This window comes from Gastrolobium bilobum, unplaced genomic scaffold, assembly GCF_033153095.1.
Source record: "Gastrolobium bilobum isolate Gb01-03AN ecotype WA unplaced genomic scaffold, APGP_CSIRO_Gbil_v1 utg3828, whole genome shotgun sequence".
Lineage (NCBI taxonomy): Eukaryota > Viridiplantae > Streptophyta > Magnoliopsida > Fabales > Fabaceae > Gastrolobium > Gastrolobium bilobum.
In genome coordinates, this window is record NW_026898686.1 from 289,748 (window position 1) to 301,839 (window position 12,092).

At 36.4% G+C, this 12,092-nt stretch overlaps 1 protein-coding gene across 1 annotated transcript; it reads left to right on the forward strand.

The window, feature by feature from the left end:
- The first annotated feature begins 5,976 nt into the window (after positions 1-5,976).
- Positions 5,977-11,022, forward strand: LOC133318346 (uncharacterized). Its single transcript, XM_061520335.1, has 8 exons — positions 5,977-6,158; positions 6,242-6,526; positions 7,977-8,260; positions 8,481-8,609; positions 9,221-9,343; positions 10,062-10,169; positions 10,335-10,513; positions 10,703-11,022. The coding sequence occupies exons 1-8, from the start codon at positions 6,026-6,028 to the stop codon at positions 10,824-10,826; spliced, it is 1,365 nt and encodes a 454-aa protein (XP_061376319.1). The 5' UTR covers positions 5,977-6,025; the 3' UTR covers positions 10,827-11,022.
- Positions 11,023-12,092: the final 1,070 nt, after the last annotated feature.

Consider the following 12,092-nt stretch of genomic DNA (forward strand, 5'->3'; position numbering starts at 1 on the left):
ATCAATTATAATCCTCCAAAAGAACTTAGCAATTACAACACATTATCAAAGTCATTGCCATAAACAATATGACAAATGCTAATACAATGATCATTGGCTAAATCCCAAAATATATATCACACGCTCTCAAAATAAAACATTACATGTGATGATGCAAAATGGCATGCATCTCAAAATAACAACAGCAATAGCATACAATAATCGATATTTACCGTGGCCTCCTGCCAACAGATGCTCCAGCACCATCAGTACCTAAAAGAGGATCCCCAAACATGGGGTGAGATAAACATCTTAGTAAACTACAGGTCTTTAGAGGATCGCTCCACCCCAAAATTCACTTCAAGCAATAAGCAACAAATAACATAATAATGTATGTATGCATGCATGCATGCAAAGTGTACAAATTAACTATTCAATATTCCTGCTACTGCCTCGCACTATCCTCAGAATATAAATGACAGTGTCCTGGCCATCCATCGTGGTAAACATACCTTAAACATGACACTTAAGACAAACTCCTAGGGCCAAAGAACAGTGTATGACTTACGCAAGAACCGTCTTGCCACATACCCGTGTAAGAATCTCTCTTACACCTCACAACATGCATTACATTAAATTTATTGCACAACCAGATAAACCAAAACCCCACGAGCTTGGGGAACAGTCAAAAAATAAATCCCAAAATTCAAAAACTTACCTGTCAGGTTCTCAACGAATAAGCTTTCCTTCTCAGCCAAGCAAATTCTCACCAATCTAGCTTTATTCCAAAGCAACAACAAAATAGTCTTGCTACCAAAATTTACACCTAATCAACAAGGTGAATTGCAGTCAATATTACAACCCAATCAATTGTAAACATATGGATATAAATATATATTCACATCACTCTAAGGCAATCCAACACATCATTCTATAATGTTGGAAACTTACCTATACTTGAATGATTCAAGTATCAATGCCTAGGTCCATTGGTTCATCAAAGGCTTGCTCATTTAACAATGGTTCACAAGTCCTCATCCAAGAAACAATATGAACACATTAATTACAAACCAACCAACCTAGAGTACTTGCAACTCAAGAAATCTCACATTTAAGCATGAAATTTTTGAAAATGTGAAGGATTACCCAAATAATTTTCTCAACACATTTTCACAATTAAAATCATCATCCAACACTTTTCTCAACATGAGTTAAGCCTAAATCATGCTCCAACCACTCACATTCAAGCTACATATTCAATATGAAAGCCTAACTTTGGATCTTCATAAAACTTGATGAAAGCCTAACTTCTTAACATCGTCTTACCTAATGTTCTCCAACGTTCAAAGGAAGAAATGCAACACTCTTGGCCCCTCTTCCAAGGGTGTGTCACCACTTTCTTGGTGAAATATCTCCCCACACCAAGTTTTTTAAGGATATCTAGATTATAGATTTTACTAAGGATAGAAATCTAAGAACTTTTGCTTCTTATACCAAGTGGTTCTATTGAGTATCAAAGATGTTGTATTTTCAAGCTTTACAACAATGGTTTCGGTCAAGGAAAAAAGAAGCACGATTAAGATGAAGTGTGGTGGAAAACATCTAAGTGTTTAACTTTTAATCACTTTATTAAAGCAACATCTTCATTAAAGACCCCTATATCCATTCATCTAATTAATTCATAAAACCACATTTAATTCATCTAATGTGATTTTAGACCTTGCCAATGACATTAAATAATGTCCCACAATATTATTTACCCATTTCGGGTATAATTTGGCTAATTACCATTTTATCTCACTTAAGCCCAGTTGCTCACTTAAAAGGTGTATTTCTACCTAAACGCATTCCACATTGATTAAACTAAGCCTTCGACTTATTTTATCTAAAATGTGTTTGATTAATATTTAATCTAATTCTTTTATTAAGCCTCTCACTTAATTCATTTAATTATCCATGATTAAATAATTAATCCCTGCAATTAGACGTTTTACAAATCAGGGTTATTATATTTTCAACTTACACTTAGGGGCGATTATTTTAACCGTCTCTACAACATTTTAAAGGCGGTTAGGGTATAACCGCCTCTAAATGCACCAATTAGAGGTGATTATTTAATAACCGCCTTTAAATATTCATTAGGGGCGATTATTTTAATTGCCTCTAAAGCACATTTAGAGGCAGTTCATGACCTGTCAGACAGTGAGATTGAAAGAGGGAGATCTCTTTATTTAGCTGTTGGATCGTCCTCAAATTTAAACAGTGTGTTCTTATCTTATGATACTTTAATTTGATTATTCAAATTTTTGAGTTGAATCCTCTGGTGTTAGATATACATTTCCGAAGATGGCTATTTCACATTAAAAAAACCATCTCACCTTTACTTTGAAGTGCCACATTGGATGACCCTTGCTCCTCCTTCTCCTTTCCTCTCTATTTAAGACCTCACACTTAGACACTAACACACCTCTACACTTGAATATAAGTATACACCAAGAGACTTATTTAATAGTTCATCAAAGACACTTGAATTTAATACTATAAAGTTTCTGTCATAATAATTTTTTTGTTTTTTTAAAGAGAATTGATGTGACTTTCCACAACTTGGTAATATACAGAATCATTATGAAGAAGGTTTAACTCAGTGTTTAAAAACTCGGCCCGACCATCGACCCGGCTGAGGTCAGGGGTCACGGAGTCACGGGTCCAACCGGAGGGTCAGGGGGTCACTACGCTAACCCGGTTTTATATATTAAAAAAATATAAATAGATATATCATATATGAAAATATTAAAAAACAAATCACCAATCATCAAAGATTCAAAATATACTTAACATAATTCACCAATTACAACCGCAAGTCAATATTATACAACCTAATTAAAGTATCAAGATATCAAGGTACAAAATTCATATGCTAATGAGGTCACTACACTGACCCGGTTCTGCCTCTTTTGAGAAGCTCTCTGACATGAAAATTTAAAGGAAGTAAGAATGAGTTTTTGTTTTCCATCAACAACTATAAGGATTTCATTTGAAGGGGTAAAATTCTTACCTTTTCTAGAAGATTCACGGCAGTGAGGTGAAGATTGAAAATATTTAGGTCACTAGGATAGAATAGAACAATTAGATTTAGGTTTGCAAGCATTTTTATTTATTTTTTTAATAAAACAATGTTGTTTCATAGAATTTTTTTTAAAAAAACATGCAATGACCCCTTTGACCCTTCTGACCCGGGAGTCACTGAAATCCGGCCCGATTTTGCGGGTCAGAAGGATCGATATGCATATATGGTCCAACTTGTGACCCCAACCCTCAGAGGGGAGGGGTCAGGGTTGACCCGGGTCAACCCGGGAGGTGGAGCGGAGTTTTAAAACACTGATTTAGCTAACTGTCTTTTGAAAACTTGAACCCAATATTCAGTGTCACAAATTGCCTACAAAATCACCTTAGAATGTCATTTGGAAGCTGTTATATTAAGGGTGTGCATGACAACCATTTTATTCCCTAGCACTGTTTCTGAAAAGAAATAATTCTTTTATATTTCTGTGCCTTGGAACAGTTTCTGAGAAAAACAATGTGTTTGATAACATGTTCTATTTTTATTCCGAGAATGAGAATTGTGTTTGATAACATAACAAATAAAATAATAAAAAATAATTCCTATTAAATATAAAAAAAATTCGGATCATCACTTTCCTTTCCATATGGTGTGGTTGTGGTGGTGGTGGCGGCGGCAATACAATAATGGTGATGGGAGTGACGTGGTGATGATAGTGGTGGTGGTTGTGACGGCAGTGGCTGCGGCGATGGCGGTGGTAATGGTGGCGGTGACGTGGTAGTGGTTGGGATGATGGTGGTGGAGGTGACGGCAGTGGCTGCAACAATGGTAGCGGTGGTTGTGATGACATCATGGTGGTGGTGGTGGTGGTGGCAGTGGCTGCAGCGGTGGCAGTGGTGGAAGGTGACAGTGGTGGCGATAACATGGTGATGGTATTGGCAAGAGTGGTGTAATGGTGGCGATGGTGGTGGTAGTGACGGTAATGGTTGTGACGATGGTGGTGGTGGTGGTTGGTGGTGGCGGCGGTGGCGGTAGTGGTCGCGATAATGGTGATGTTAGTTGGTGACAGTGGTGGTGATGGTAGTGGTGGCGTCGTGGTGGTGGTGGTGCCAGTGGCATGGTGATGGCGATACTGGCGCTGGCGGTGACAGCAGCGGTTGCGATGATAGTGGTGGTGTTGATAGCGGTAGTGGTGGTGGTGGTGGTGGCGGTGGTGGTAGTTGTGGTGATGGTGACGGTGGCATGGTGGTAGTGATAGGTGGAGGTGGTGGTGATGGTGGCGGTGGCATCGTGGTGGTGGGGGTGGAAACGACGACACTAGTGGTACGACAACGACGATGACGATGATGGCGGTGGTCGTTTCGGGATGGTGGTGGTGGTGGTGATGATGATAGAGATGAAGAGTGATTAAGAAAGGTAATTGTTTCTCATTTTGCGCCCGAGAACAAAGAAGCAAAAATTTTTTGATTCTTTTTTCTGTTCCCCAGCACAAAAATTAAACTGGTTCATCCCGGTAACAAAAAAGTAAACCGATTTTACCAAACGAGTTTTCTATCCATTTCTATTCCCGGGAACAGAAATTAAAAAAGAATTGATTCTGGGAAGGTTGTCATGCACACCCTAACCGCCTCAGAATGTATTTTGGAGGCAGTTATAATACTTCCTCAGAACGTCGTTTGGAGATAGTTATTCTAGCGGTTCATGAGAACCGCCTTATTTTACCTTGCAACAATGTTAACCGCGGTGGTTCATGAGCTGTTGATGGAGTAATTAACGCTAGTTTTAACCGCCGCAAAACGATGATTTTCTTGTAGTGATTGTTGCAAACCATTTGAGAACATGAATATGAAAATATCTAATTTTGAAACCAAAAATGCATGGAATGTTCACATAAACAAACAATTAAACGCATTTGGGTGAAAGAGTATCATAATTGCAAGTAAGGTCATAACGACAATAATTTTTTGTACGGTGAAAATTCCAACTTGGACAAGAAAGTAGTCTAAGCCTTAGCAAAGAAGAAGCCAAGCAAAAGGATAATCCTAACACTAAAGTTGAGTTTTCTAAGTAATGATAGAGAACACTACCTCCCACAACATTCACCACCAACCATATAGGGGGACAGATTTGAAAACTTCATTTTATTTTATTTTTTCTATCTAGGAACCAAATTTTAATATGAATGTTACATATAAGGGCCAAAAGTTTAATTTAACACAGGCGTTTGGTACGCGAGATTTTGAGGGATTCCCGGGAAACTGAATTTTTTGAAATTTTAAATTTTCAGATATTATCATAAACTGAATGCAGAAATCATATTTTTAAAAATCGAGATTCCCGGACAAATAAAAATTTCTCCTGTACCAAACGCCCTCTTTAGTTAAACATATACAACAACATGTCAAAATCTGATAGCCATGCAATATAAGTGGATGATGATCTTATCACATGTAATAGATAGAGGGAACTCATTTGATAATTTTTTTCAATATATGAATTAGGATTTAATCGAATATTTTTTTTATGCAAGGACTAAATTGAAAATGAGTGTATAAAATTTTAATGTAACTATTTTCCGATTCAAATTATGCAAGTATTTTTTAGTGAACAATAGTTGAACACGAGATTTTACATAAAAAAATAAAAAGAGAATAAAAAATCATAAAATGTAAAAAAATAAAAACACTTGAAATATTAATAAAAATGTTTTGATTTAAAAAATTATAAAAATTTAATGATAAATCGAGATTTTAACTATCATCCACGAGACATTCCATGTCACCAATGACATAGCAAAACGACCACACCTAGTGAACGACAAAAGTTTATTTGTCGTTTCGATGACCCATGATCCTCGCATCGCAGCGTTGTAAATTAGTAGTTCTAACTTCTAAACTTGAAAATTTGAAGCGCAAGCGAAAGAAAGAGGCAGAGAGCACTGAGCAGCATACCTGAGAGAGTGAGAGTGAGAGCACAGCGAAGACAATGGTGCGTGCGATCTCGCAAGAAGCATTCGATGAATTGGTGAAGGAGAACATGGACGATCTCGGAATGGAATCCGCAGAGGCCATCGAAGACGCCATCCAAACCCTCACTCTCCAAGGCGTCGATCTCTCAGGTCTCTCTCTCTCTCACGAACGTTCACGGGTTACTAAATCAAATTCGATGGCGCGTCTGATTCCGAACGTCGTCGTTTTGCAGGTATTGTGAGATGCGTTCCAGGAGAGAGCAACCCGGTCTTAGAGTGCTTGAACAGGTTGAAAAAGCTGAACTCTGAAACGGAGGTTCTGGATGAGACTACGGTGGTGGAAGTGTTTGATAGTCTCACCGACTTGTGTGCTGGAAACGCGAATGAGAATGCAGCTATTGCCACTAAGAATGGCGGTGTCCAATTGGCTTGTTCTCTTTGTTCCAAAATAACCCGCAGCACTGAATCTCACCTTCCCCTTGTTTCCTGTTTAAATGCTACGGCGTCGTTGCTTCATGGTCAGATCTTTGTATTTTATAACGGCTTTCCTTTTCATGAGTTTGAAAGCTTGTTAATCCATTATAGTCTGTTAGAGGCTGTAACTAATTCTAATTCTGTTAGAAGCAGTTACCAACTCTGTTACACTGTTAGAGTTAGTTACAAATGTCAGAAACAGTTAGGAGTCTGTATGAATCATACTTTTTTTTGTCCATAATGTATGAATCATTATGTGTGGTTATACGAGGATGATAAGATAAGAAATGAAGATATTCGACGAAAGATAAAAGTACTAACGGGTCGAAAAGATGAGAGAACATAGATTGAGGTGGTTTGGGCACGTAATTAGAAGGCCCTGAATGCTCCCGTAACAACAAAAGTTTGTTACCAAGAGCTCGATACAAAGAAAGGTAGAGGTAGACCGAAACTTACTTTGGGGGAAGATAATAAAACAAGACTTAATGGAATGAGATATAGATTGGCGGATGGTGTACCTTAGAATGGAATAGAGAAAAGCTATAAGCATGGTGGGGGGTTAGATCCATTGTTATTTCTATGTTCCATGGTTCCTTTTTAGTCCTTTCCTTCTTCATCTCCCCCATCTTCCTCTTTTCCCCTTCACACACACACACACACACATATATATGGCTAGATCTAAATTATTTGTTATTTATCTGAGCTTCATGTTCACATTTTAGCATGTGTTAGAAGCATGTATGATTGTAGGATGAGAAATGAAAGTCTTGAGAACTTGTTCAACTGTTGCAGTAAGTCCAATATGAAGGACAGTAAGTCAAATTTGCCGATGTTGAACAAGGAATCAAGAAGATCTCTGACAATCTGTTGTTTATTTACGTTAAAATCTTAATCTAATGCTCAGTTGATAAGAAATAATTTAGATTTATCTCTATCTTGATATGGAACCAAATGATGATAATGATATTTTGGGGAATACATCTTTTATTGCTATGTTTAAATCTTTCTCTTCTAAATTCTCTTTCAAATCCTCTCAACCATCTTCTTCTTCCAAGTTTTAGAGAGATAGTCTAGAGAGAGAGATTGCGAGATACTTCTGAGTTTTCTCTTCTTCTCTGTTTTCTCTTTAATCTTTATGTTTTGAATAAAACCTGTTTCCATATCTGGTATGTAAAATTAATTCTTCTCTTCTCATCCCTTCATGCTAGTGGAATTACCCCAGCGTTCACCTTAAATTTATTTATGCCTTTAATTTCTGCATTTTAATTTACTGTTAATTTATTTAGTCCGCGTCTACTTTCCTGCTTTCTATTTATTTGCTCTCTTTTCTTTTATTTTCCCCCCTTCCCTTCCGCAACCCATCTGGACCATTTTATTTATTTTTTCAACCCTTTCGTATCTTTTATTTATGTTCATCTACCACCGATCCCAATTAGTTTGAGATAAAAATGTTCTTGATGTTGATGTTGAATGTATGTATCCCTATTGATGCAGATGTACAAAGTACAGGAACATTTCAGACCAGTAATGGACCAAGGACTATAATTGGTTTGCTAAATGATAACAAGCAAAACATTGACATCTTAAGTAGTGGCTTTCGTGTTGTGGCTTCGGCTGCAACTGGTGATGAGATTCTCAAGGAGGCATTCATGGAGTTAAAAGTGGATGAGTTAACTATGGAGATAATGTCCATACATAAGGACATGGGCATTCAAAGTTTATATGATGCTATTCGTGTGATTTTAACCCCTGACGACAATCGAGTCGTAGCTTCTCAAGTAAGTTAAGGTTGCTTGAATATGCATGTGTTCATATAAATTGAAGAAATAAAGTGTCACACACACATGGCGAAGGAAAAAGATGTGAAGTCAGAAACTTAATTTGGTGAATTGTGAACATGATTTCTCCTAAATTCAGATCTTTCAAATTTGTAAAATAGCCATCATTTCAGTTATGTGTACATCTTGATTTAAAGTATCCAATATATTCCTTTTTCAGGTGTATGGTTATGCACGAAAATTTGCAAAGATTGGAATTGCTGAGGCCCTTGTTGATTCTCTGCGTGCAGGACTTAGCTCACCTAACCTAGTTTCAGCATGCATCACTTTAAAGGCCATTGCTGTAAATGTAAGTGAAATAAAATCTAATCCTACTCCTACATCAAGTATGCAATATTAAAACTTCATCGGAAAATAACTATTGGATCAAAATAATTTAACCTCAGATGGTTTTAGGTGATATTTATAGTGACTGTTGACTGGTCCTGCACAAGTTTTTATTACCATCCTTGATTCTTTTCTCAAAACAACCGTTGAAAGCCCAAAAGCATTTATGCTCTGTCTCCTCTCTCTCTCTCTGATGCCAAAGGTTGAGATACTGCAATGGTTGCCATTCATTTTCTTGATTGAGATGACCTTGGTGGCAACTTTCTGAATACATCCTTATGAGATTTCCTTCTTCATGAAGAAATTGGTTGACCATGCGAGTAGACACAATAATGGAAAAATAAACTTTGGGGTAATGGTGGTGGGTGATACTTGTCTGTGTATCTTTGTCTAGGACAATGACTTTCAATTTACAAGATTTGTGAATGAGAATCTGTTATCTACGGTGGGTGAGATTTGGCAACCATCAATTGTCTTGTATGTTGCGTCAGGCTTACTAACGTCATCAAATTGAAACACATGTATGCAGTGTCTTGTGTTATTTCTGTTGAGTATATATATTTTATGTTGCAGGATGAAATATGTAAATCCATTGCTGAAAAAGGTGGTATTGATGCAGTGCTCAGATGTATGGATGACAGCGGTGATCAAGGCAACAAAGCTGTGGCCAAAGTTTGTTGCTCATTACTTTCAAAGGTATATGTTGAAAACGTTTCTCTGGACAGGCAATGCGGACTTTTTTGTACATAATTTATCTAAGAAGAATAATAGGGTTTCTACTTCCAGCATTTTTTTGTAGGGATTGAGTTTTATCTTTTTCTGCTGTTTTGATGGTTGTTGGCCTACTCTTTATTTTTATTTTTATTTTTAACGTACACTCAGTAGGACCCGAGTGTGTTTTCTGTGTCTTAGATAGTCCCTTACATCTTTTATTTTACTTTCTATAATTGGAAGTAAAAAATGTAAGACATTTACCCATTTTTTGGAGAATATATAGCTGATGAAAACTTGCCAAGCTTCCATAAAAGCTGGGGTAAGCAGTCAAGTATTTCATATAATTCCAATTTAACTACAATTACATTTCTTGTGACTTGAACAATTTGGCCTCCTATACTACTTTGGCTTTCATTTTCTCTTGCTTGTCTTACAATGCATAAATTGATAATATTTATAATATGATGTGTACCATATGATACTTGAGTAATGTGGGTAAAAATGAAATAACCTTAAATATATTCATTACTTGATTGCTTCTAAGTTCTAAGGTTCAAACAGAAGCTATCCTCCTCTAAACCCACCTTTGAAGATATTGTCTAGCATAGCATGGCCATCTTTTTTACATAAAATGTAATAGGATGGTAGTTTTGCATTGTTTTTAAAGTTGAATGATTCCTTTATATGTTTAATTGATCAGTTAGCAGGAAGTGACACGAACAAAAGTGCAATTGTTGGGAAAGGTGGTATGGATAAGCTAATCAAACTTTCAGCCAGATATGCTGATGACCCTTCCGTTTTGCAAGAGGTGAGAACCTTCAATTTCTGTTTAGGGAGCCTGTGTAAAATAAGTCAAACTATCATTCTAAAACATCCTGCTTCACGTATAGAGGTTCCTTATACTTGTTTTCCTTTTAGTTTTTATCTGCATCTTACACCTGTTTTCATTTTATTGGTTTTATTTGTGGCACAGATTATGTCTATTATTTCTGTGCTTTCATTAAGATCCCCGGAAAATGCAGCCCGTGCCATTGAAGCTGGTGCTAGTGACCTTGCTATTCAAGCCATGGAGAAATTTCCTGCAGCACACCAAATGCAAAGAAACTCCTGTCTTATGATCAGAAATCTAGTAGTGAGAAATCCAGAGAACAGGCAAGTTTATAATTTATGATACTTACAATGCAAGGCATCCTTTTCTGTTTTTCTCCACCCTTTGTAGTTTTTGCATCTTTGCCTTCTAGCATATTTTATAAGTCGAGTGTAGCTTATAGCTAGAGATAGAAGATTGTCAATCCCATTGCCCTATAATGGTTGCCTGCTTACACACTTTGTATTGAACAGAACTATCCTGCTTAATAATGGAATTGAGAAATACATAAGGAAGGCAAAGCAAACACATGGAAACTGTAAGGATGCTGCTACAGATGCGCTGAGGGATTTGGGGCTTGATAGTTACAACTCGTAGCTAATAATTTTTTACTTTTGTATTGCTTTTCAATGTAACACCATCATTATTCTTTTTTGTTTCTGAAGAAAATTCGAGTTTGAGTATATGACTATGCATATTTTAATCATGTCTATTCTCTACTAGAAAATTGGATGTGCGGAATTCATTGTACAAAACTGAGGTTAAACCTAAAATTGTATTTACTTAGCTATCAAATGGCTGCGTCAGAATTCAGTTGTTATAAGCCATAAATATTATTTGTTACATGTAAATCGTATAGCTTCCTCTTTATTACTAGTACTAAAAGAGGCTTATATTATTCAAGCGGGAAAGAAAAGTTTATCATTTTATTCCCAAACAAAAAAGTAGATATATGAATTATAAATAATCATGTTCGGAATCACCGGACCGGAGCATTAAATAGGATAGGCATCTATATTAAGATCTGAGTAAATATCTTTTTTGGTCCCTAACAAAAAATATAGTCTCTACTTTAGTCTCTTACAAAAAGAAATTAGTCAGTTGGTCCCTAATAAATTCAAAGTGGACCTATTTAGTTGAAATCGTGGTCCCTCACAATTTCAAAAAAGACCCATATTAATCTCTCAAAAAGACTAAAATTGGTCCACTTAGAATTTGTTAGGGACTAACTGACTAATTTTTTTTTGTAAGGGACTAAAGTGGGGACCGTGTTTTTTGTTAGGGACCCAAAATGGTATTTACTCTTAAGATTTTCTTGTACTCTTAGGGTGTGTTTGGTAGAGAAGAAATTTTTTTTATCCGGTAATTACAATTTTCAGGAATATAGTAGAAAAGTAAATTTGCCAGGAATATTATATAAAAACTGTTTGATATGCCAAATTTTTTTCAGGAATATTGGATCAATTTTCCTATTATATATTTGATTGATAGTAAAATATTATTGGGTCGCTGAAATCATGTATGTAGAAGAAATAGGTCATCCCTTAGTGGACTAATTCAACCTTGTAGCATATCTTGCAGCCCTTAGAATAAATTTACAAAATTAACCTTGACGCTTTTTTTTATTCAGCCTCTTTTTTTATTTTCTCTGTCTCAACTTGTAGAAGACGAAGACGAGAATGAAAAATTTGGTAGGCGATACTGGTGTATAAAGCACCAATCTTATGGAGCACAGCGATTCAAAGCAAAACACCAGAAATTTGGAGAATGAAAAATTGGTGCGATACTGGTGTATGGATGTATGGAGCACGACGATTCTCAATGGCTAGGGGTGAAACTGGGTCTGGCTGACCTACAGGGGCC

Excerpts from the sequence above, each read along its gene's own strand:
- LOC133318346 (XM_061520335.1), top strand. The coding sequence starts at position 6,026 with ATGGTGCGTGCGATCTCGCAAGAAGCATTCGATGAATTGGTGAAGGAG. Across the intron at positions 8,261-8,480 it reads ATCGAGTCGTAGCTTCTCAA|GTGTATGGTTATGCACGAAA; the intron begins GTAAGTTAAGGT and ends TTCCTTTTTCAG. Across the intron at positions 8,610-9,220 it reads TAAAGGCCATTGCTGTAAAT|GATGAAATATGTAAATCCAT; the intron begins GTAAGTGAAATA and ends TTTATGTTGCAG.